Raw genomic sequence first — 25,839 nt, 5'->3', positions numbered from 1 at the left:
TATACATACATAAGTAAGTACCTAGTTACAGAAAATATTGTAGACAGACTTATTTGAGCCTATATAAATTGATATACAAAATAACAATTTGGCATAATTTGATTAACTAGCACAGATTTCTAAATGCATCATTGACAATTTAAAATTTTACAAAAGCTGACTAAACCATTCATTCATACCACAATCACAACATCCTATACAGGCATTCATCATCCTTAATCTATATTTTATTCTAAGCCCCTGTTCCACAATGTCTGGTTAGTCGCTACCTGTCGGGTAAAATACATGCTGTCACTGTCTAAAAAATAATAACAGAAAGTGACAGCATGTATTTTATCCGTCAGGTAGCCACTAACCAGACATTGTGGAACAGACCCTAAGTAGCATACTTTTGGAAGCAACCTATTTAGTTAGTGCTGCTATGTACTAAACTAAGTTTTTAAAATGAAAATACTTGTAAGCCAAATAGTTACTACAAAGATAGTCTTAAAAAGAAAATAAATTGTAAGTTTGCTTTATACTGAAAAAATAAATTGGACCTCCTTTAAGTCTTTTTGTTAAAACATAATTATTATACTGTATCAAGTTATGAAGTGGTGACTAATGTTATTTCTTCAAATTATCTAATGATAATGTGGAATTTCTTACTTCAATACATGATTGGTGAACTATAAAATAGTAATCACTACAGAATACAGCACCTTTTATGAAATATGATTTAAAATAGTGATTACATTAAATTCAAATGAATCCTTTAGAACTACTAACATTGCAATGATTATGAATAGACTTACCAGATTATTAAAACAAGAAGGAGCAAAATAAAATGAAAGTGCAATATTGAGAAATACTAATAAAACACATGAATGTGCAAGCATGTCTTTTTGCATTTAGCCTTCGCAATCATGATCATATGACTAAGAGATTAAGACAATATGGCGACACTTCGTCTCACCCCAGCGCCTGAATTGACATTATCCAAGCTAGACCATTTCTTTATTCCATTTTTAAGAACCTCAGCTGCAATCTTATCTTCCATAACTCGAGACATTGCTTCCAACTTTTGTGCCCGTTCCTTGCTCAGTGGCTCACTGGGGAATGCCAGGTCATTCGCCTCAGCTAAAGTGCGCAAGTCAAAGTAATACTTAGCATATACACTGGATGGTACATTGATGTTAAACTGCAACATCTCTAGAAACTGTCTCTCCAGTTCATTCATGTCTTCCACTGTGATGTCTTTTAAGATTTGGCAGTAATCCACATTCCACACAGCCTGGTCGTCCCACACTTTGCTAGCCAGCAAGATGGCGCCCAGCACTATCCTCTTCCAATTAGATGGAGCTATGTCCAACTCTGCACATATGAGTAACCTCTCTAAATATACCAAAGTGATGATAGCACACTCGGCAGTTAGCTGTGCAGCATTGAACAGAGTCCTCACAAACTTGTAGATTTGTTTGTGCTCAGGATTATATCTATCATAGTCATCATTGACTCCTTCCTTACTGAGAGGATGAAGCTTCTCATCAAATATGTCAAGTCTTCTTTCAGAAGTCCTGTTTTTAATGTGATAGTAGATGGCCAACGCAACACACTTGACTGTATTTTTTAAGTTGGGCTGTGACACAGTACTATCATCTAAGTAAATAGTGGAACAGGAACTGCTTTTCTTGAGTTTGTTATCAGCTATTTGATGTTGGCTCCTCTTTCTGGTCATGCCATTTTCTAGGGACTGTTTGGATCTCTCCATGAAGATGGTGCCGGCGATGGGGTCCTGCGAGGGGTCGAGGTCGCCGTCGTCGGGCTCGCGCTCGCTGATGTGCTGGATGTTGTTGGAGCTGGCCTCGCCCTCCGCCGGGTACTCGTCCAGCTTCACCACGTCCTTCCTGATGGGCGACGGGCTGCGGTAGCAACAGCAACTGTTCTGGTTGCCCATTATTATAGATTGCACAATAATCACCTTGACATGATATTAAAACAAAGCGTTCATTCCTCTCGTAGCACGTAAATGTGCCGATCCACAAAAGACATAAAAGGTTCTTGTCTGAAACAAAAGCAAATTGTGTGAGATGTTATTAGGCATTGGAAAGCAAATACCCGTAACATTCAGAGTCATCTTTGGTCAAACAACGAGTAATTATGCTCACCTCATTATGTAAAACAGCTTCTATTTATTTAAACACATTTTTGTAGAACATCTAAAAAATCCATCATCAAAATCGGCTTTTACTTTTGACAGTATTTTTTTTTATTCCCCCATCCGTTATTGGTAACTACAATGACGAAGTGTCATCAGTCATGGGACAGTAAATTAGACAGTGGTTTATAAATTAGCAGGAGTCCACTGCAATCTGCAAGCATTTTACGAGCGCAATGCCGCATGCCGGTGGTGGCCTGAAAAAAAAGCTCCATATAGTTTAACTCGAATCCTATATAGTTTGACGCATCATGAAGATTCGAGTTAAACTATATGGAGCTTTTTTTAAATGAGTATTTATGTAGGTAGGTAGGTATATTTTTTGTTATTAAAAATGATAATGGCATAATAATACCCAACATAAGACAAGATAACTGCTCCGATTATTGTTTTATATGTTATTAGGATGCCATTTTGGTAGTAGTAGAAGGAAAGAGTAGGAATTAATAGTTGCGCCACCTCTCTTAATACTGAAATATGGCATTATGGTCATGATCATGACGTTCACATGGCCACCCAAATGTAGCTTTCATAGAGGCGTGATTACGCGTTAACCCAAGGCTATAATGCCTTAGGTTAACTAACCGTTTCCACCATGGTATCGCACCAGCAGCATCATGTTTCAAAAGGCAAGGCAAAAGTTGCCCAGCACAGCATGTAAACACTTCATAATAATATTTTTTTTTTTTTTTTAGTTAGTCTAAGTGTTTTCCCACTGCTGGGCAAAGACCTCCCCTTTAATTTTCCACTTCTCCCGATCCAATGCGGCTACCTCCCAATCCGGCAAATATTTGACGAGGTCGTCCCGCCACCTCCTTCTCGGCCTGCCTCTCCGCCGGCGCCCGTCGCCCGGCACCCACTCGGTCGCTATATAGAGAAGCAATATAATATAGGGTAATCGTGGTATAACTGGCATGTGTCAGTAACTGGCACTTTGACTATAAAACTAAATATATTAAGCTTTTGGATATAGTAAGACCATCTTTGATATGTTTACAGCAATCTCCAATTATTCATTGATATTATAGTTTAATTTTACGCCGCTAGGTGTGTATTTTCCGGCGCTGGAAATGGGAGATTTTCCAGTAGTTCCAAAATCGACCAATAGATGGCATTCGGCCTGTCGTTTTTAGTAGTGAGCTACATTCTTCTGAGGAAACGGAGATGACAAATGTCACAGACCTACTACAAAACAAATGTTACCTATGTCATTCGGTTTCTCTCATAGACTTAGTATATACTACGCTAGTATATACTAAGTCTATGGTTTCTCTTGTAGCTACGCGAATGTCTCCGGTGCTGTGTTTTGTGATAATTTCGACGACTCTGGCTATGATGACTTTTGATGATGGTATTGCTAATTCTTCTGCAATATCAATTTCTAAGGAAATGTGTTCTGGCGTACCATAATTTGAAGAATTATCAAGGTCATGAGTAAAGGGTCTTCATTGGAGGAACATGAAAAAATGTTATTATATGGTTGCTCTTCTACAAATGCAACTGGAGGAGGTGTAAATTATAATTTTTGTAAGTAAGTATATATACTTAAGTACTTAACATAATGAGCGTGTATTGTCTAGCATATAACTGAATGGTCTGATGGGAGCTATATACAAAGTTAAGTTACAAGATAGTTATAAGTAAGTAAATAATATGTGCTTACTTCTTCCATAGGTTTTTTTTTGGGTTGGGTCTTCTTTAGTCATTTTGATTGAATAATCCCAAAAAAATACACTTGGAACAGCTTCTTTTTTTAGCATTTTCCTTGATTTACCTATAAAATAAAATGCCTCAGGTTTAGTTAAAGATAATAATTATTAAAAAGTTTGTTTTAATTACCTACCTACTGAATGAGCAAGAATAAGTAAGTAGTATTACCTAAGAGGTAGTCTGATGGTTTGAAGTGGCCGGGGCATATTCTTGAATGCTTTTTTATGTTTAATCCAGGCTTTAATTCTTTTAATGCTTCCATCCATTTTGCCCTTGTTTCGTTTTGTGGAATTTTGTGCACCCCCCTTTCTCTACAGTAAGCTACAATACAACACGACGACATATCTACTATAAATGCTATTCAGAGAGTCGGAAAACTTTAGTTTTGTGGTGTGGGTAGAGAAAACTAAGTACCCACCTACTAATGTCTGCTCTACCATAGAGAAATCATTACTTCCAACGTGCCTCAGAATAATTATGATACTTACACACAGCGGTCGCGCCTCGGACATGGACAGAGGATGCAGATGATCTCAACTAGTTCAGACTTAATATTATGTATAACTACATATAACAGCAATTTATTATTATTAGTTTGCACGTTCTCAACAAATACCAGTTATGCTACGAAATCATTTGTATTTGGCAATATTTGCCTAATAGGCAACTTGTAGGCAAACTATTTAATCATAGTATTATTCTGTGGAATAAACATGGATTTTTGTATTGGCTGAAAGGACTCGAATCCATGCCGGCTATAAAAAAATATGCAGTCCTGTTCAGTATGAAGATTTACTAGCGCCATCTATTGTCGGGTTTTGTCTATGGACGTTGTCTATGGTTGAAAACCTCCCATTATCGCAGTCAAAGCGGCGAAGATCGCCAAAAAAATGCACGTGCGTTAAGTTTTTTTTAAGGAGACACCAAAATGTGTATGGCCTGTTTTCGCGAAAATAAATAAGTTTTTGATAGTGTGACAATAACAAGGAAGTAGGGGAAGGTCTAAACAATATCATAATAGCCCGATTCACTGTGATTTTAGTTGCTTTTGAGTTATATTTGAGGGTGCTAGTTACTGAAATGTAATTTATATCTTCTCTTAGTAACTGGCACCCCCCTGCCAGTTACTAATATTTTGGGTTTTGTGATTTTAAGCTATTTTATACCTTATATCGATAGAAAATACGATTTAAAGTGCACTGTAAAAACCCCCAGTGTCTAGGCAGCTTTGTTTCAATAACTGGCACGGGGCTGCCAGTTACTAATCTGCATACATTTTTTTTACGAACCAATAACTGGCACTTACTGGTGCGGTAAACATTTCTTTCATGTTTCTTTTCAGAAAAATGACTAAAATCAAGGCTATCTACAGTAGTCTGTAATTGTCCACTGCTGGACCTCTCACCAGCAGTGACACTGCACTCTGTTCTAGACCTTCCTCATCCAGCCACTACCGGTCAGCTTTATAAGGTCGTTGGTCCAGCTGGCCCGAAGGTATCCGCCGCTACCCTTGCCTGTTCGTGGTCTCCACTCTAGAGCGCGTTTGCCCCACTGGTCATCGCGTCTTCGGCAGCTATGGCCGGCCGAATGCCACTTGAGCATACAGAATTTAAGAGCTATATCGGGTACTCAAGTTCTCTTACGGATTACCTTATTTCTGATATGGTCCTTCAAAGAACCAAGAAACTTCCCAATGCCCGCTGATCGATTTTGAATCGGTGGACCAGTCCAACCGTCAGTGTCCACGTCTATGATCCATACGTCATCACCAGAAAGACGCATTGACTGAAGACCTTTGCCTTCAGCCATTTTTATGTGAAAATTTGTCAAATCTTCCCCTATGCAGTGCAATCCAGTAATATTTTGTTTTATGCACCTTACAGCTTCGTTTTCGAAGTTCCTTCTGCCTAGTCGATTAGACTGTCCAAGGTAGACATAATATACTGTTGCTGCATTAAGGCCGCTATGCATGTTACAACGAGGGAATTCCAGAACTGCCCAGGTCTAAATGGAATCAAAGGCTTTCTTATAGTCCTTGAAGAACTTGATAGAAACACGGTTCGTGATGACCTTATAAAACAGCTTGAAAACATGACTTACAAACAAAATTGGTTAAAGAGCTTCTGAAGCTGTTCGAGGATAGTAATAGCTTTCAGAAGAGCTGTACTAATTATGTCTTTACCCAGAGCATGTGAAGCTGAAAGCCGTAGAAACCTTCAATTTCCGCAAAAAATTTCAGCTTAGAGGCAACTATACTACCGTCAGCAGTCTTCAACTTAGCCAGGTCACTTCTCCCAAGCTGCTGAATGAATACATCAACGTCCACAAGCATTTGTTTTCTCCATTTCCGTTTCCAAATCCAAGGGTTTCTCGATTTGTTGCATTCATATGGACCCACGATTCGTCGCATACTTGTACTGTCATTTTGTCGTAGAAGGCGACCATTACAACGGTGATTTTGAGTCTTACCGGTACAGAACCTACACAGGTAATTGTAAATTACCTAATATCAAATATATTATTGATTTTAGAGTACTTATTGACCTAATTGCATGATCTTTAAAAGGTGCCAGTTACTGAAACATCATGTGACAGTTACTAATTTTTACTGCCAGTTACTAGGTTTTTTGGGGGTAGTGGATATAAACTTCATTAAAATCGAATATTAATCATATATCTTTACCATTTATGCCTATAATTGTTCGTCATCTTATTACCAGTAATTCAAGCCTACCATTTCTTAAATCAGGCCAATACTTTATTTTTAATATATTTTTTGTGTTGCTAGTCGCTTAAACTGCCAGTTACTAGTACTTTTACCCTAATATAATACAGAATGTTGCAAACAGGGTACAATTTTCAAATTATGATTTCAGTTTCGGGCTTAGATATACCATGCTGCACATGTAGGTTTCGGCTTAGTATACCCTTTTTGCAACACACTGTATATACGTCCATGTCTATGCCACTGGACTTTTAAAATAAGTCAGTGCAAGGGATAGTAACATGTTAGTCTGTGTAATGTCTATGGAATAACCATAGACTAAAATTAAAAACAAATCTAATTTGTCAATATGGCGTCGGTTTTCTAGATTTTCGCACGAAGCACGCTATTTGGATTTGTTTGTTTCATGTGCAAATAGTTGAATTCATACTGAAAGAATCTTAAATTGCAGCTGAAAATAATCTGCAGGTAAATTTCATCCATAAGATTTGTGCCACCAGTAGTTAGTGTATTCAAACTGATTGATGAAACATTTCACACTCATCTGTTATTATTTAATTTCAGGTGAAGATGCGTCGTAAAAGTGAGCGTACTGCCTCTAAAAAGGTTAAAGCCTCACCGGAAAAGAAAGTGGAGAAGCCGAAACGTGGTAGAACCAGACGCAGTAAAAAACCATCGACATCTTCAGAAAATGAGTCTGCTGAGGATGCGAGTCCAGTGCGGGCGCCGGAGCCGCCAGTAGTCGCAGAGGTGAAGCCGCCAGTGACCCCCGTTAAGGACCCTAGCCCAGAGGAATCTAACGATCAGGTCTGGCAAGTTAAAGCAGCTCAGGGATCCAGTGATGTAGGAGAAATACAAAAGCTAAAAATATGCTTGAAACGTCCGCCGTCTACACCTGAAAGAGTGGATCGGTCCCCACGCAGTAAGAGGAAGCATTCTCGGGCGACAAGCTCTAGTGATACTCCAAGTGCTGATGGCTCCGAGGAAAAGAAAAAGAAGCATAAATCCAGAAGAGCCACTCGGGAATCAAAGGATGACAGTTTTGAGAAAAGTCAAGAGAGTCAGAGTGATGAACCAGACAAAAAGCAGTCAAATTTGAAAAATGTTGAGAAATCTGATGAACCGGAAAATGAAATAAGTCAAAGCTCACAGCCAGCTGAGCAAACTGCGTCAGATGAAATTCCCATGTCAACTACAACTGAGGAAACTAAAGAGAGTGCTGACACTCCACAAACTGCAGAGGAAGACTCTAAGACCAGTCAACAAGCTGAGGCCAGTACAGAGCAAGAGAAGCCCTCTGATGCCGATACAACTGTAGAGTCTCCAAAACAGAGTGATACCAAAAAATCTGACAATGCACCATCTGAGGCCCAAGAGAATAGTGAAAAAGATGATGATAGTCCAGTACAGATTATTGAAATAGAAATTGAGAAATCACCAGCATCAGAACCAGAACAAGAAGATACTAAAGCTGTTGATGAACCTGCTACCAGGAACAACGAGAGTGAAGCAACAGAACCAGAGAAGGAGCCAACAACAGACAAGGTGACAGCTGATAAACAGGTAAGTAGAGAAGCAGAGCCTAAAAGTGAACAGTCACTAGAAAGCTCTAAAAGTAAGGATAAGGAAGCAACTAATGATAATAATGTTGTAGAGAAAGTCCAACCAGCACAGAGGAAGATATCTTCTGACTCTGATAAGGATGATGAGAGTCAGAAAAAATATAGGCGCAAGGAAGTGGAACGATCAGAGTCAGTCAAGTCAGCTCAGTCTACACAAGAAGAACCTGTTGCAAATGGGCAAGCAGCTCCTATTGTGATAAATAGAAAGCGTAGATGGGGATCTCGTCCTAGTAAAGTAGCCTCGCAGAAGTCTATCACAATATCTACTGATGTGCTCAAGGATATTATACCGGATGTCAAACCTGTAGAGTTTGAAACAGTAATTGAAGAAAAAGAGAAGAAACAACACAAGCGTGTTGACATCAGCGAGAGGATTGAGAGACCAGTTCTCCCTAAAATTGTCATTGATAACACAGACAATGTTGAAGCTAGAAGGGAGCAAGATGACAAGGAGAATGTCAAGTCGAAAGACAGCCTTCCAAAGTCCAACCGAAAAATATCGATTGTGAAAGACATTGACATCATTACCAGGCCACCGAGTCCACCGAGGAACAAGCAGTCTCATATATTGTACATAACAAACTTGGTTAGACCATTTACATTGCCGCAGTTGAAGAATTTGCTCCAAAGGACAGGAAGAATTGCTGAAGGTGGCTTTTGGATCGACAGAATCAAATCAAGATGCTTTGTAATCTACGAAAATGAAGAGTAAGTTGTTTGATTACTGAATATTATCCTGAGTATGTTGTAGCTCATCTCACCTAAATACAATAAAATTGTGTTGGTTGGTTCTTGAATAATTTCTAAAATACCGCTCTCACAAAGTACTTACATGATCAATCTGGCTATCATTACTATGAATATTATTATTTGTAGCATGTCTGCACTTATTTAATTTTATCATTGAATTGTTACAGTCAAGCCGTAGAAACGCGGCACGCTCTACACGGCGTCACATGGCCGGTGTCGAATCCGAAGACTCTTCAAGTAGACTTCTCGTCACAAGAGGCATTTGACAAAGCCAAGGCAAATGAAGACACTGAGAATGTACAGTCCAATTCAATCCCTGGCACTGTCGAGGACTGGCTGCGCGAACAAGACGCGAAGAGGGAACGCGGAGAACTGGTAAGTCTAATAAATTGAAAGTAACATGGAAATGTCACATATTGTTATAACACGCTCACATAAAGAAGCAATATGATTTAAGTAAACTGACTCATGCTATCTCATCCTATTTGTGAGTGGTTCTCACACTCCTTCCTCCACTCATGGTTGACATGGATTTCAACAAATTTTGTGTGGCTTAACTAAAGAAAGGCTGAGGAGGACTGAGGTATAAACTATAAACTATTATACTACATATTATTACATCACCTCTGAATCTCCATTCACCTAATAGCCATTCTCTCGCTCCAGGAAAAGCCATGGGAGCGGAAGACGGCGGTGCGCGAGTGGGACGTGGGCAAGGGAGACAAGGCGAAGGAGGAGACGGCGGGGCGCGACGAGCGCGGGGGCGCGGGGGCGGAGCGCCGGCGGCACCGCACGCAGGAACACAGCCCGGAGCCTGGTGAGTGTGTGCTGGGTTATTGTCAACAAAGATGGTCGAAAAGTGCGAAAAGTCACTCCATCTGATAATTGGTCTAGTATAATCGATAGTGAAATGAGATGTTTTTCTGTGTGAATTTTCTTTCGCAGCCGTGATTTCCGATGCAAATTTTTACCATAGTTTCATCATGATCATTGTCAGCCTATAGCAGTCCTATGCTGGGCGTAGGCCTCTACCAAAGCACGCCACTGGATGCGATCTATAGCTTTCCGCATTCCCTTAGTTTACAGATCTAAAACCTCACAGTTCATTCTCTGTATTTTATATTCTAATACTTGCTTTACTCACACTTTAAAAACTATAGCCTCAACAAAAGAAGGTTGTAGAGTTTCTATCTATATTCATTTCTTCTCAGTTTCTGACCCTCGGTGAAATGAATATATTAATTTCAATTGCATTTTTAAAATTGTAGCCAAGAAGTTCAAGAAGGAGGAGGAAGCCCCTGCGAAGCTGCTGGATGACCTCTTCAGGAAGACCAAGACCACGCCCTGCATCTACTGGCTCCCACTCTCTGACGAAACGGTAAAGAAAAGTAATGTTTCACTGTATCTTTACTCTTTCACATAGTTTGCCGAGCGAAAGGATTGTTAATGGTTATAAGCAAAGTATGATTTATGATTACTTATGACTTTTTAGATAGCTTGCTGTTAAAAGTATTACATACGTTTTGAATTAGTTTTTCACTTCTAGGTACCGACAAAACGGAAGGTATTGTTTATTACCCTAGTTAATATTTGGGTAACTTATCATACAGTTGGCACTTTTTCATGTGACTTCTGGGTTTTAAGTTTCCCTAATTCACGCTAACGGAGATGTTTGCATCTTTATCTATCAACTGCGTACATCTTCTGTCATTTATTTGTATCATAGTTATCACTATTATATTGTAAAACTTATTATTAGAAAAGTTCAGTAAAATTTTAAAAACGCTTACGTAGGAAAATATAGGAGCTTATGGTGATAATTTGAAATTTCAGATTGCAATAAAGGAGGAGCAGCGGCGGCAACACATGGCTGAGCACGAGCGGCGCCTGCACGAGTTGCGCAGACATCGCCGCCACTAGCACGGTCCGTCTCACACACACACACACACACACACAACACACACTAACACACACCCACACACAGTTGACACTCACACATCCCACACACGCAGTAATTCACCCACTCGACATTTAACGTTTTAGTCGCTTTGACGACTCTTCCTTTTCAGGTTCTTAGGATTACTATGACGTATAAATTGATCATAACATTTAATTTTTATATTAAAATAATTTGTTATGTAACAGTCACACATTTGCTTAGATTAAACGGCGCTGTATCGCCGAAGTAAACATGGAATGTATGTAATGGAAGAATGCATGAATTTATTTTATGAAAAATGTTATAGAAAAGCATTGGCGCCTCGCCATGGAGGAAATCTATGATATTGTTCGGCGTCGGAGATTGCGGTCGCGTGACAGACGGGGAATTTCTCGAATCTCCAGATATCCACGAATCGCTGCCACGATGCTGACTCTCATTGCGTCTCGCGAAGCCTATGACGACATACGTCGTAAAGCTCGTGTTTTTCGACAACTTTGGCGACGCGACAGAGTAACAAACATACCCGGACATTGCTGCGGGGCCCGCTACCCCGACATGTCCTGCCCGAATATGAGAAGCTGAATCAACCAAATGGAAATTATGATTGAATTATGAAACTGATGTTTCTAAAGCAAACACATCACAGGAAATATCGAAGAACCCTGACATCGTCCAGAGAATTGCAGTTGAATGATTTTTAAAAAATTATGGAATACCTTTTTGACGATTTAATATATCCGGATATAGTCGAGAAAAATTATTTGTAGTGAGGATAAATGATAATTTTGTGTCTATAAATAAAGGAGACAATTGTATTTCAAGATTTTGTCCTATTCGATGTGATGTTCAATAAACATTTCCTTAGAATTTCTGTTGTTTAATTTTACGTCCTCATTAGTACAGAATAACATACTTATTACTTATACATAATTTCATATCAGTGGCAGTGAATAATCAACATAAAATGATAGTGACGTTTAGTAAACTGTTATCAGAATTATTATCTAAAGTTATTTGGATTAGCCACTTCGTTGTAAAGATAAACCATTTTATAGATATTTCGACTGATTGATTCCTTAGATCAGTCGTAAGTTATGTTACAATAAATTGGAGAAAATGGTGAGTAAAAGTTATGTTTTCACTCTACGTCTTTACTATTATTTAGGTTATCTCGCCAATCAACATAAACAGTTGAATGATATTATATCAAGTAGGTCCCGTATAGAGGACTATACGAGTCTGTATTGAAGTTAAGGATAACTCATGGCTTCCTTTCCCCACAAGGCATGGTGGTATATTTTGGTAGTGCTGGCGGCGGCGGCGGCTCAGGAACCCCTGGAGCCTATAACCCTGGAGGAAGTGGTAACCGGACAGTACAGCCAGCGAGGGTTCAATGGAAGATGGATATCTGGTAAGTTCACAGTTTATCTGTAAGTGGGTAAGTAGTAAGTTTGTACACGTTAATTGATTATTGCATTGGTAGTGTAACTCATACCTGTTGTAGAATAGCTGGATACCTGTAAACTATTAGGTATGTTCTTATACTGCGATAGGTACTTTCCATGAATAAGCACCCTGAGTGATGGATGAATTTTAGAAGACAAAAATTTGCAAGTGGTAAAATACCTAGGTAGTTTAAACAGTTTTGGACAGTAGGTACTATGTACAATAAGCAGCGTAAGACTACCTATACCTTGTTTCACGGGGAAAGACATCTGACAGGACCCTTATTTACATTCGAATAAGGGAAGTTTTTGCTTGTATCAGCTGTCTTTCCTCGTGGAAAAAGGTATATATGATCTGGCTTGCTAATCCTTTCACCACGGTGACAAAACCTATAGTCTATAGCTAGTGTCTATCACCGAAACGCTGTAAGAAGTATGGTCTTCTAATTTTTGGCAAATAATTCCAGACACGGAGTTCACATACACGGTGCCCGGCGAGGCCGGCATCTACATGTTCGATATGACCACCTTAAACAGCAGTGTGTTGGTATCTGCCGAATTGTTGGTTAGTACCTACCTACCTACTTAACCTGTTACGAGTATTATACTTATTATCATCATCCTCATTAGCCCGTAGTCGCCCACTGCTTGACCTTTTTCAAGGAGATGCACAACACTAATCCAGCCACTAGCGGATGTCTTAGGTCGCCAGTCCGTACTATTGGCTTTACCTATACCTACACAGTTGCTGATTTGCCATTTGCACACAATATAAAGTAATCACCATCGCATCTTTCTCATTAAATCGTCTCATAATCCAAATGGGACGGATAACCGACAGGAAACTCAGTACAGAGGGTTACAACAAAACATTTATTTCACAGGCATTCCTGAACACCACCAGCCCAATCCTGTCTGCCGACAGAAAGTTTATCTTGGCGCCCAGCGAAGTGGAATCAGTAAGATCTGTTTATTTTCAAGTCACAAAAACGATACAATTTGGTATTGTTACGTTATTATATTTTCAGATTGCTGAAATAAAGTGTTATCTACTTTCAACTACTTACCTAGTTACATAGCTATGTATCTACATGCGTAGGTATTAGATAAAACATATTTACCGACAGATAATGTAGGTAATCCGATTTTCAATGTTTCTTTTCAGGTCTACAGATATTCCACAACCGCCAAATATGCACTCTACGAAATAGCTGAACAGTAAGTTTTTATTCACTCGTAAGTAGGTAGGTAAGCATTGGCTTAGGGTGCTTTTCCACCAGAGATGTGCTATGCAGCTATGCTGCGAAGATGTGATATCTACGCTACGAAAATATGTGACCGTTTCCACCAATACTACGCTAGGTAGCTGTGCGAGGAAGATGCGCTACGAAGATGCGCCGCCGCAAAGTAGCTGTGCGAGAAAGATGCGCATCTCGAGCTATGCTATGTATCGATAGTAGGGAAACGACGGGGGCGGCGGCGCCATAGCTACACCACTCGCGATGGTCCATAGCACATATCCATAGCACGCATCCATAGCACACATCCATAGCACGCATCATTCCATACAAAAAACATATCTTAGTTGAATCCGTTTCCACCAGTGCTAAGCTATGTGCACCAATAATTATGATTGGTGGATATCAAACGCATCCATAGCATCGTAGCATAGCACATCTCTGGTGGAAAAGCACCCTTATTATCACCTCATGCTAAGGGTGCCTGTCAGAAATTACACTATTACAGCAATATCCGCTGATTGTGCACTATTCCTGAATTCATTGTAATGTAATTTTATCTGCCCCGTGTAGTAGGGTACTAACTGTAGCTATAGGTATGCGATATATGAGATATTTGCTCTTATAGTAATAGATCGCCGATTGTGCACTAATCTTGAAAATTCACGGCAATTTTATCCGCCGCCGCGCTGGTAATCTATAATGAGAGCACTAACTGCTAAAAGCATTACCCCTTATATGTATTCTACATCTGCACTACCTACCACACCTACCGTAAAAACCTGATGTTGTCCAAGAAATTCATAGTAGTTAGGTACCTTTTAACCACAAACTACCCCACTATCCTCCCTCCCAGATCAGTGACATACATAGCGGACCAGCAGCGCCTGCAGCTCTGCATCTTCGGCGGCGGTCACTCGCTGGCGTATGTGCTGGACAACGACCTTTACTACCTGCCCGAAGGCGCCGCCACGCCAGTGAGGGTGACCACCGACGGCGTGCCCGATGTGCTGTATAATGGACACACGGACTGGGTTTATGAAGGTGGGTTAAGTAAAACGTGTGGTTGTGTTGATATAACTTGATTGTGTGATTGAATGACTGTGTATCATTTGGCCGGAAGCTTTCATCATAAACCCGTATAATCATTCAGTGCTGGCCTCGCCCAAGGATCGCCGCAAAACTGTTCTGCTTCATCCAACCTGAGGGCTGCATACCAGTGTCCAGTTATACAACAATTTTAAGGCATTTTAAGCAAACAGGTATAGGCAGGTTACACCAATATGCTGTGTATCAAAAGAAACAACTATAAAAATTATGGTATTGAGGGGAGAACATGAACAAGCAATCCGGTAGTGGTTGAATTATACAGAATTTTAGAATCCAATAATATCCTAAGCAAAAATTACAGGACGAGACAACTTTTTGGCCTTCAAAACCTACCACGTGTTATAATGTAGGTAAACTTAATATTTAATTTCCAGAGGACGTGATGTACACGGGACAAGCCACGTGGTTCTCCACCGACGGCTCCTACTTGGCCTTCGCGAGCTTCAACGACGAGGAGGTCGACACCTACTCGTACTACTACTATGTGGACCAGACGGAAGACGAGGATGGGTTGTACCCGAAGTTTGTCAACTTGAAGTATCCTAAGGTGAGTTTCCGTCATACTTCATGGAGGCAGTGTAGTCCTCATCGTTATATAGTCATCGAACAATAATTAGTTACTTCTCTATAATATGTATAAAGCTTCCAAGTTGCGTCACAAAGCTTGTCCTCGTGCTTCCTCATCCAGCTAAAACCGGCTATCTGTATAGGGTCTGATGACCGAACTGAGTGTAGTCTATCGGGTTTTGGGTTTTCATTGGTCATATCTCCAATTCGCTGCCAACCTTAAATATTATGGAAATAATCCTCCGATCACGGAGGAGGCCATATCCACCAGTGGTCTGCGTGACACACAGCGACTCACACGAATTCGTGGTACCTACAAGCGATGTGAGAACAACCTGATTTCCTAAACAGAATATTACGCTAATAGAAATTACCATATCCAGGTCGGCCGCAAGAACCCGACGGTATCCCTCCGCGTGGTGAACCTGGCGACCCTATCAGCATCTTCCCCGGTGACCTGGACGACCCTGCAGGCGCCGGCCGAGGTCACTGAAGACCACATCCTGGGCGCGGTCACCTGGCCCACGGACAACGAGGTCGCCGCCTACTGGTTCAATAGGAGGCAGAACTCCTCGATACTGAGGATCTGTAATGTTGTCACTGATGTCTGTCAGGTGAGTGTGCTGTTTTTTACGACATTTTCTTTACTTTATCCGTGTAAGATCCGTGTAGTCAGTGGCTGACGCTAATCTGACTGACACATCTTTTCACCTTGCTGACAAACAATGACAAACTCTATAGTCTAGCTCTTGTGATGTCATTATCACAAACAGTATAAGAAGATCTGCGTAGTCATCACATAAATTCACCAAACTGAAAACTTCCATGAGTGGCCTGTATATTCGCCAAACTTAAAAAATGCGTATTTCACAAATAGGTAAGTATAGTCAATGGAAATTTTGGCAGATACTTACGTTACGCAAATACGAATGTTCAAGTGAGGTACCAGCATAAGATACCAATAACATCTTCTACAGGACGAAGCGCGTGAAGAACCCAACGGCTGGATCGCCATGACGATGCCAGTCTTCAGCTCCGCCGGCGACTACTACATGTCTTTACGGTGGGGGCGCGCGGGCGAGCGCGGGGGGTGGCAGCAGCTGCACCAGACCCTGCGCGGGGAGGGGGGGCTCGTCACCGAGTCTATCACACCGGGAGAGTTCACCGTGGACAACTTTGTGGGCATGGATGAGGGGAATAATCGATTGTGAGTACGCTGCTAAATTTACGGTGTGTAGAAAATAGGGGTCCGTTCTAAACTGTATCAAATCATCATCTTGCCAATCTTCCATCTTCGAAGGACTTGGGGAGTGAACCTACATTCTCCGCGACGGTTTAATCAATCAAATCAATCAATCAAATCGTTTATTTGGCAAAAGAAAATATTACAGCTAAGGTACAAATAGTAGTTGCTTAATAGTTATACATTGGTTTTGTAACTAAGTATAATAGGTGATCACTGAAAACCTAAACAACATAGAACAACGCGGACTCGGGTGTACCCTCGGGAAGCGTCATAGCGATCTTTCTTGATACAAAAAAAGGCTGGATCGCCATGACGATGCCAGTCTTCAGCTCAGCCGGCGACTACTACATGTCTTTACGGTGGGGGCGCGCGGGCGAGCGCGGGGGGTGGCAACAACTGCACCAGACCCTGCGCGGGGAGGGGGGGGGGGGCTCGTCACCGAGTCTATCACGCCGGGAGAGTTCACCGTGGACAACTTTGTGGGGATGGATGAGGGGAATAATCGATTGTGAGTACCTATCTGGGAATTTGTCGGTGCATCGCTTGAAGCCTACTCGCATATTCTCTTCAGGAACAGTCACACAACGAGTTGATCACGCGATAAATATAATTTTGAAATCGGGCTACCATGAATGTCGATGATCTTGAATTTGGATTTTTACGTTTTACGTCACGCATGTTGTACTTACTTACTTAACCTTTGGAACTCTGAGGAACCCCGCGCACTAGGCAACCTGGCTGCGCAGCCAGGGTGCCTAGTGCGTGGTCAGCCTGATGCGTGGATTCTTCCAATTCTCGGCAACCAACCGCATAAATTACTAATTAATTTATACAGGGTATTGCAAAAAGGGAGCTTGCTTACATGTGCAGCTTGTTATATCTAAGCCCCAAAATTAAATCAGATGTAGGTTTCGGCTTAGTAGGTATACCCTTTTTGCAACACCCTGTATAGTCAGTCCAACATGCCGGGACCAAACGAAACAGCGCAACCAATAACCCACCAAAAATTCTAACCACTTTCCCTCAGCTACTACACCCGAACCCTGACCGGCGCTCCGTGGCGCCGCCAGGTCTACGTCACCACCACCGCCGGGGAGTCCTGCCTCAGCTGTGACGTCACGCTGCCAGACGGTGGAATATGTTCTTACGCCTCAGCGAGCCTTAGCCGCGGCGGTCGGTACATGAGCGTGACCTGTTCCTCGCCTGAAGAGCCGGCCGCGGTCTATCTGTTTGATGCTTTGGTAAGTTTTTACTGGGCTACAAAAAAGCTGATCTTGGTAGTAGTTGTGTATGAATGAGCATCTTAATTTGACAAATGAGGTCGTTGGGACTTGGAAGCTTTGAACAGTCTGCTTAGCTTTACCCCAATACAGATTAAATCTATGTTTGTCTCTTTCTGTCAGTATACTGATATACTTACTGGCAAAACAAGGCAGAAATACATATAAAGTCGGCATTAGCTTAAGGTTCCTTCGTGCAGCTCAGCATTACCATCTCCGTGGGTTTACTACGAAATTTTCAAGTCAAACTAAGATGACCCATGAACACTCATTTTGATAGAGTTGCATAATCATCATCGTGAAAACAACCACGCTCTCAATCTAGAAAGCTCCTACAATACATCCTTGCCTATCAATGCACTAACCAAACTCAACATCCGCAGAACGAAATAAACCTATACACCTGGGAGACCAACGCGATAGTCCGTGAACGCCTGGCCGGGAAGGCGGTGCAACAGAAGATCATCACCACCGTGCCTCTAGACAACGGGCACCCGGCGCCCGTGCGGCTGCTGCTGCCTCCCGGGCTGGATGTCAACGATACCAACACGAAATACCCCGTCATGTTCTATGTGTACTCCGGCCCTAATACTAACAGGGTGTTTGATACGTTTACTGCGAGTGAGTATGAGTTGTGAACGTGTTTTTTTTTTCGTAAAATGTAATGCGTGTGGGTGATTTTTTTATAATCCATGTAGATTACACTAATTAAGGGTTATATAGGGGCATTGGCCAATGACCTACCTAGGTCTAGCACGGTAACTATACAATATTTTCTGAAATCGGGCCAGCATTACATGAGTGTTGGCATATTTTATGTTCCTAAGAAAGTTATTTAGTAGGTTCTATAAAATCTATTTAGCGCTAATAGCTAAATAGATTTTTAATCAGTTTGTACTTAGGTATTATTCACAACAGATATGTCTACTAATTGATTAAATTATATCGCATTCCACGGGGAAAGACATCTGATACAAACAAAAACTACCCTTATTCGAATGTAATAAGAATAAGGGTGCTGTGATGTCTTTCTCCGTGGAGTGGGATATAGATGTAATATGCATTATTTTACAACTCCCATCCAATCACAAACTAACCACCCCCCATTCCTCCTCCAGCCTACCACTCGTACATCACGACAAGTCGCAACATGGTGTTCCTTGAAGCCGACGGGCGCGGCGCGGGGCTCAACGGAAGGGACAACCTGTTCGCTGTCAACAACGCACTGGGGACCGTTGAGATGACCGATCATATACATATATTGAAGTAAGACATTTAATTATGCCCGCTGGACTGACGACCTTAGGCGGGTGGCGGGTAGTGGTTGGATGAGGAAGGCCGAGGACCGAGTGTTGTGGCGCTCCTTGGGAGAGGCCTACTATGTCCAGCAGTGGATGATGATGATGATGATTTAATTATAGAATATAATACAACAACAAAAAAATACGTGACTCTGAGGACCGGAAGAATATATTTTTTTCGTTAATATCCCTAGGTTATTATAACAAAAGTTGATCAGAATGAAGAGCTCTGTGACCTACTGTCAGGTCTGCATCACGAACTACTCACGCTGTATATGAGTTAATAATTGCGAACGTGCGAACCGTCTTATCAGACCTCTCTGATATATCTTACAGTGAGCACGGGAGGTATGTCCATATTGTGATTCCCACGTTTGAAATGGTTCAAGTGCGTAAGTAATCTTTCTAGAGAAGTATTTAGGCAATCGTTTATTGCTGGTCATATAACTACCTATTCCATGGAGCGACACTACACTTTGATAGATCTTCCTCATGACGCTATTACCGGATTATTTATTAAATCGTGTATTGAACAAATAGCTCAGGGGGGGGGCAATCATTTCTTTTATCGACGCGACGGCCTGTCAAATTGTCAACAGTATCGTAATACCTCACAACAGACTAACGCCGAGAAGTAGCTTTAGAAGCCTTCAGTAATTAATATCATAATAATCGCTACGTGTTAGACCTACTTCGGGTTCGGGTTTTTCAGTAAGTAACTAACTTAACGAAGCGTGCAAATATTGGTCGCGCACTACGTCAATATCTGTAAATAGGTGCGGCTATTACCGCAAACAAAAAATTAATTGCTGTTAACATTAACTTACGCAAAAACTATTGACTTAGGTACTCATTAATATAATAGCCTTCTTTAATTGGATTTCGCTATGGCATTTACAATTAAGTATATTTGTATTAATAATAGGCACTTATTAATGTATTTTGGTACTGCTTACATAAACAGTACTTTTGCCTTAGGTACTATACTTAGGTACTTAATATTTTAATTTAATATACTTAACATGATTAATTTAATAGCATCATAATATTTCGTACCATATGCCCTTATCTAAAACTGTTTTAAATATTAATTAAACAACCCTCACTTTACCTATGACTTTCTGAGAACACTGCAAAACCAAAACTTGTTTTCTAAAACGATGTCGCGACCTTACGTCACGCACGCCTATAATTTCTCATCATTTCTTAACAGATTGAAGCTTCGTAGTCGGTTCAATTCACTTTTATTGTCGGTCATGGCTGGGCCAACGAACTCTGCTCAAGCAGTGAACGGAATAACAAACAGAAAGAGAATTTGCATGTGATGAACTTGCTTTGTAAACTACTCTTTTAATAATACAATTATTTACTAAGGTCGATGAAAATGCAAATTGAAAGTGTGTGTTTGTGCAAATGCTCACTCGTTTTCTATGATAATAATAAAATATTAATAATAGTTCTTATTGGAGGCCTTGAGTCTGAATTGTTTTGAGGAAAATCGGCGGAACAATAATAATAATAATTGTTTTATATGTAGATACTTAATAATCGTACGCTGTAATAAGTACCTACACGATCTGAGGCTATTGGTATCGTACAGATTTTTTTAAACACAAGTTGGTATGGATCTTTCGTGAACATCTGTCTGTCTACATAGTTAGAGTCAACAGGTGTACCTACTATCTTCATAGCTATAGCCAAAAACTGTTGGGAGAGATGTAGCCGGTAATGTTTGCATGAGGAAGGCCGTAGACAGAGCTTTATGACAGTCCAAGGGGGTCACTCGCAGTCGCAGCCAGTAAAACATAGACGAAAAATGGAGTTACAGAGCGCAGCTGCGCGAGCCACGACTCTATCTCGTTGTATTAAACCTGCCGATTGCACGACAGCTTTCATTCGTTATAGTATAGATAAAGTAACCCTCCATAGTAGTCGTTTACTGGCTTATGATGTTGCTGAGCCATATTTTTTATTTAAGCACCCAATATTGTTCTAACTACCTTACCATTCGCAGGGAGGTCCTCAGCCGCTACCCGTTCCTAGACGCGGACCGTGTCGCCATCTACGGACACAGCTACGGCGGCTATGCGGCGCTGCTCACCATGATCTATGATGACGAGAACGTGTTCAAGTGCGCCGTGTCCGGCGCGCCGGTGACTTCGTGGCTGTATTATAGTGAGTTTTATCATCATCATCATTATTTTGTAGATAGATTTTTTCGCAAATTACATCGTCGCCGACCGCCGCAGAAGTCCTACTAGCCCCTGAGGTCGCCGTCATCGGATCACGATGACGAGGACATCATCATCATCATGGTCATATTATGGATACGGTGTATACGACTCAAAGATTTCACTGGCGTTCTTAGACTGCGTCCCCAGTAGGTAAACAGTTAGCCGACTGAGTAGGCTGTGTCGTGCTGCTAACTAGTGAACAGTTGGTCATTATAGTCGGCCAACAGCCCACTAGTTACTCGAGAGTTGTCCATTTCTGGGAGAGGTCTCTTCCAACTCCCAACATCACTCTGTCTTCGGCCTTGCTCTTGCTAAAATTATTTAATACTCATGAATAAATTTTATTTGACTTGAATGAATCCGGGAAAGTTAATGACTTATTATTAGATTTTATTTCGCATAAAATAAAACTCGTTGTGTTGTGACAACTTGATCACATCAAGTGTGATTTGACATTCAAAACTCGTGAGAAATAAGTGCATAATGAAGCCGTTTATTTGACCTTTTCAGTCAGATTTTAATAGGCGTATTGTTCTCAACCGCAACTAAAGTTATGGTTGAGTGCCTTACCTAAATAATTCAGTGTACTTATTTAGAAAGGAAAAAGCAGATTTTTATTTTTAATCTTTCTGAACCTAACGTCCTAAAAATAAACGCATGACAAAGATAACGCTACCTATTTGACTTGTAATTTAGTAAATACCTGAGCCTCTAGTACGGGTTTTGCTATTTCTGAAAACGAAAAAAGTTTACGTCATCTGCATACATTATCTGTCAAAAGTTTCATGATAATTTCCATTTCCATCCACTTAGTACGCGAGAAAAATAAAGTTTTAGACAAACTATCAAACCTGTACTAGACCTCCTGGGTGTTTACGAATGTAAGTTACTAATCCTTAACTCTACTAATCTTCCTCCAGACACGATGTACACTGAACGCTACATGGGCGTGCCTACTGAAGAGGACAACCTGGCAGGGTACCAGGCCGGCGATGTAACGCTGCTCGCGGACAAACTCAACGGCAAAGACTTCTACATAATGCACGGGAACGCTGATGATAATGTTCATTATCAGAATGCTGCGAAGCTGATGAGGGCCCTGCAGCTCAAGGATATTCCGTTCCAGCAGATGGTAAGATCTGTTCCTCCATACCGTACCTAAAGTTATTCCTATTTTCAGCGGACAATACAGATTTGACAATATTAAGCTGTATAAAGGTTTAGCAAAAGTGTTAAGTACTTATAGTAAGCCGAAATAAAACAAAGTACTTCCTACTACTCGTAGTACCTGAGTAAAGTCACATGACCAACAAAGTTTCTACTAGTAAATTTTTTATTACAATTTTCAAATGCCATAATATGAAAATCGAAAAGCATTTTAACAACTTCGAAAATCGATTGAAGTTGCTAAGGATGACTCGCCTAAGTCATCGCCTTTTTGGAAATAAGACCGCTAAAAGATGTCACTGAAAATATTAATTCATTTGTTCCAGTCATACCCGGACGAAGCCCACAGCCTGAACGGCGTCAGTCTGCACCGGTACAACACCATGGACCGCTACCTCGACCGCTGCCTCAACATGATGTAGTGAACATGCATTTTTATGAGTAGGATATTTAAGAGATTATGACTTACATTGTGAAGTTAGTGTATGCAGTTATTGTGCAGGAATATTCATAAAATTTCCTTGAATTATTTCTGTGAGTACTTTTAGTTTTTTTATATGGACACTTATTTAATATGTATTGCTAATGTCGTAACGTCTAATCAGCTAATCACAATTATCAAAATTCTAAAAAGTTAATAAATATTTACCGACCTATTCGTGGTATGTGATCCTTTCACGCTACTCATTAAATGTGACTTTACTGTAACAAAATGAAGTGCTATTTTGTGAAGTAACCTTGGGTAGAATATTGTACTCTTTCGAAGCGAGTTGCATTGAGTATCGCTTCCTTGCCGAGCGAAGTGAGAGCTGTTTTACTACTGTTATTTAGATTACGAGCGGTACCTTTACTACTACCTACTTCCTAGTATGAGCCAGAGATGTTACTGCATTTTTGTAAGCAGGATAAAGAATGCTCTCATGAGGTTTCATAAAGAATTTATTTAAACAAATGAAAGTTAAAGAAATAAATAACACTACTTATAAAACAATAAATTCCTCTCGCTCAGATAAAAATATTGATGCTTTGTAATTTTATTGGGATGTACTGTCTAAAATAAAACGCTTGTTATGTACTTAATAAATGTACTTAATATTAGAGCAATGTTTTATAAAGTACCTACTAGTTATATTTTTTTTACAAATTTAAGAAAAATAAAAGTGCAAACTAGGCAACATTGTATTTATACTTCTTCTCATTCTAGCATAACTCCTTACGATAGCTTCCGACAACTGAGGACTTTTTAATACAATGGCTGATCGACTGTGGTCTTAGTGACAATGACATTAAGAATTACAAGGATACTATGACAAGACGGTGATAAGAATGGTAATCAGTAGTTAAGTTACCGCTTATACGTACATGGAATATATTACGTGAATAGGACAAAGACTCTCTTGGTGGTTAGTTGGTAGGTACCCTAGCGCCATCGCCAGGGCGTTAACTCTAAGTATATGACAAAAAGTTAACTCTTAAAATTCTCATTTTATTAAACGTGCCTCACAGGTATTTAAAGTCACACTTGAGTTACTGATTGCACAGGTCTCGTTCGTTACTTTTATCGAGTAACCCTCCAGGCTGAGGGTCTCCCCTCAGCAATGGAAATAACGTTACCTATAGGTTTAATCATATGCCTAAGTTTACGTACGGTGGCCTGCGCCTAAAAGTATACAGGCGGAGTTTTTAAAATAGCGATCTTAAGCTCACATGGTGCTCAAGCACATCCACATAAACACCACTGCTACACACATCACACACAAAACGTCCCCGGATTTATAACAGATGTAGCTGGTCCCTTCATCATCAGGGATCGATTTTTAAAATTCCGCCTGTATACTTATAGGCGCAGGCCACCGTACCAACCAAGGCACAAGCTCATAGGATTATAACTTCCAAAGAAGAATGGCGAAACCTGACCCGCTTTGCATAAGTTAGCAGCCACTCACCAAACCTATTTTAAGTTATTGATAAAAATGTCTATTATCAGGGAAAAATATTTAAAAAAATCTAAACCATGGGGTTCTTGAGATATTAGGGTTCAAAAGTAAATTAATTAAATATATTTTTTTCGTTAAATAAGATTTTGCTGAATGGTACACGCACAAATGAGTTTTATAATCTAAATCATGGGATTCCCAATTCATAGCGCATCACAACATGTATTACATGATTTTATTTATGCAAATAATATCATAATTATTTTTGCACATTTCACACTCAGAAACCTATTTTTATAAAGAGACCAATTTCAAAAATTATTTCATTCTATTCAAGTTCCCGTTATCCCGAAGTAACATAAAATACTTTTTAGCCAGGAATTCGCACGGAAACACTTTTAAAATCAATTTTTAGCTCGAGGGTAACATCTAGTACAGTAGAAAGACTTGATCTTTCAGCACCTATATCTTCGTTCTCCCATGTCTCATAATAATAAAATTTATACCAGTATTTGCTGTAGTCACGGACTACACATCAGTGTATGTTTCATCAATGGCCGCTCTGGGTCATGGCGCCATATAGAAATGGCCATTCTCCTTTTCTGGATAAACTGTAAAACCATAATAATGTGTATGAATATGTAAGAGGAACAAATACAGCATTGTATGTGTGTGTATGAGGTAATAGCGTTTATTCACGCTAAGAGCACGGGAGAATAGAGGAAAGTGAAAGGTAGATTACCGTCCATGGTTATACAATATTAATGTTCTTAGGACATACAGTCATTGCTTTTCGCTTCTCAAATGATTCCCGAGTTCCCGTGCCATAAAATCCATTTAACGTACGCCTAAAAAGATATAGCAGCTCATCATGAAAGTCCGAGATGTCGCCTTAATTGGCATACTTAGTAAGGAGAGGAGTTTGGTTTGTCTGTTGACTTCCTTGGCAGAGGGGAGGGCAATGCACTCTGTGTAGTCCTGTGACACACCCACAAATCCAAAGCCCTAAATTTTATTTAATGACAGATTATAAACACTTTATTTTATGGTTGGCATCAATTTTATCTTTTCTTATTCTTGTACTGTTATAACGGGATTTCAGGGAAATACCCGGAAGAAATACAATAAGTAGATGTTTATACGGAAACATTGAGAATAAACCCAAAATTTCTACCTACACACTCCTATACAGCTAGGTATCTACGTATGGGTTCCCCTCATGGCCCCTGGCCTAATCTTTATTGTCCTAAACTCATTTCGCATAACTCGTAAGGTCTAAACTTTTTTGGTAGAATCATCACTTTGCCAAGTCTTGTGGCATAAGACTCGTTTGGTCTAAAACTCTTTTGGCACAAACTTGAAACACCT

The 25,839-nt window shown here is 40.3% G+C and overlaps 2 protein-coding genes across 2 annotated transcripts; one reads left to right on the top strand and one right to left on the bottom strand.

The window, feature by feature from the left end:
- Positions 1 to 376: 376 nt before the first annotated feature.
- LOC105394549 (cyclin-Y-like protein 1) lies at positions 377 to 2,293 on the bottom strand. Its single transcript, XM_011566456.3, has 2 exons — positions 2,148 to 2,293; positions 377 to 2,044 (listed from the first exon to the last, which is right to left on the bottom strand). Exon 2 carries the CDS (start codon positions 1,934 to 1,936, stop codon positions 926 to 928), a length of 1,011 nt encoding a protein of 336 aa, XP_011564758.1. The 5' UTR covers positions 1,937 to 2,044; positions 2,148 to 2,293; the 3' UTR covers positions 377 to 925.
- Positions 2,294 to 6,944: 4,651 nt separating this feature from the next.
- Positions 6,945 to 23,451, top strand: LOC105394551. Its single transcript, XM_048627893.1, has 21 exons — positions 6,945 to 7,100; positions 7,197 to 8,962; positions 9,172 to 9,379; positions 9,671 to 9,821; positions 10,273 to 10,382; positions 10,838 to 10,923; positions 12,032 to 12,065; positions 12,231 to 12,357; positions 12,859 to 12,956; positions 13,276 to 13,350; positions 13,557 to 13,609; positions 14,486 to 14,673; positions 15,114 to 15,286; positions 15,690 to 15,920; positions 16,284 to 16,513; positions 17,580 to 17,793; positions 18,216 to 18,453; positions 18,951 to 19,098; positions 21,148 to 21,308; positions 22,288 to 22,499; positions 22,861 to 23,451. The coding sequence occupies exons 2-21, from the start codon at positions 7,203 to 7,205 to the stop codon at positions 22,954 to 22,956; spliced, it is 4,593 nt and encodes a 1,530-aa protein (XP_048483850.1). The 5' UTR covers positions 6,945 to 7,100; positions 7,197 to 7,202; the 3' UTR covers positions 22,957 to 23,451.
- Positions 23,452 to 25,839: the final 2,388 nt, after the last annotated feature.

Source organism: Plutella xylostella, chromosome 4 (assembly GCF_932276165.1).
Source record: "Plutella xylostella chromosome 4, ilPluXylo3.1, whole genome shotgun sequence".
Taxonomy (NCBI): Eukaryota; Metazoa; Arthropoda; class Insecta; order Lepidoptera; family Plutellidae; genus Plutella; species Plutella xylostella.
Note: the sequence above shows the minus strand (reverse complement) of the source record. Positions and strands in the feature narration are given on the sequence as shown.

Bases quoted from the DNA above. Each gene is read 5' to 3' on its own strand.
- LOC105394551 (XM_048627893.1), top strand. From the start codon at position 7,203: ATGCGTCGTAAAAGTGAGCGTACTGCCTCTAAAAAGGTTAAAGCCTCA. The intron at 10,924-12,031 runs GCACGGTCCGTC...TCCTTAGATCAG, and splicing joins CGCAGACATCGCCGCCACTA to TCGTAAGTTATGTTACAATA. The intron at 15,921-16,283 runs GTGAGTGTGCTG...CATCTTCTACAG, and splicing joins TTGTCACTGATGTCTGTCAG to GACGAAGCGCGTGAAGAACC.
- LOC105394549 (XM_011566456.3), bottom strand. From the start codon at position 1,936: ATGGGCAACCAGAACAGTTGCTGTTGCTACCGCAGCCCGTCGCCCATC.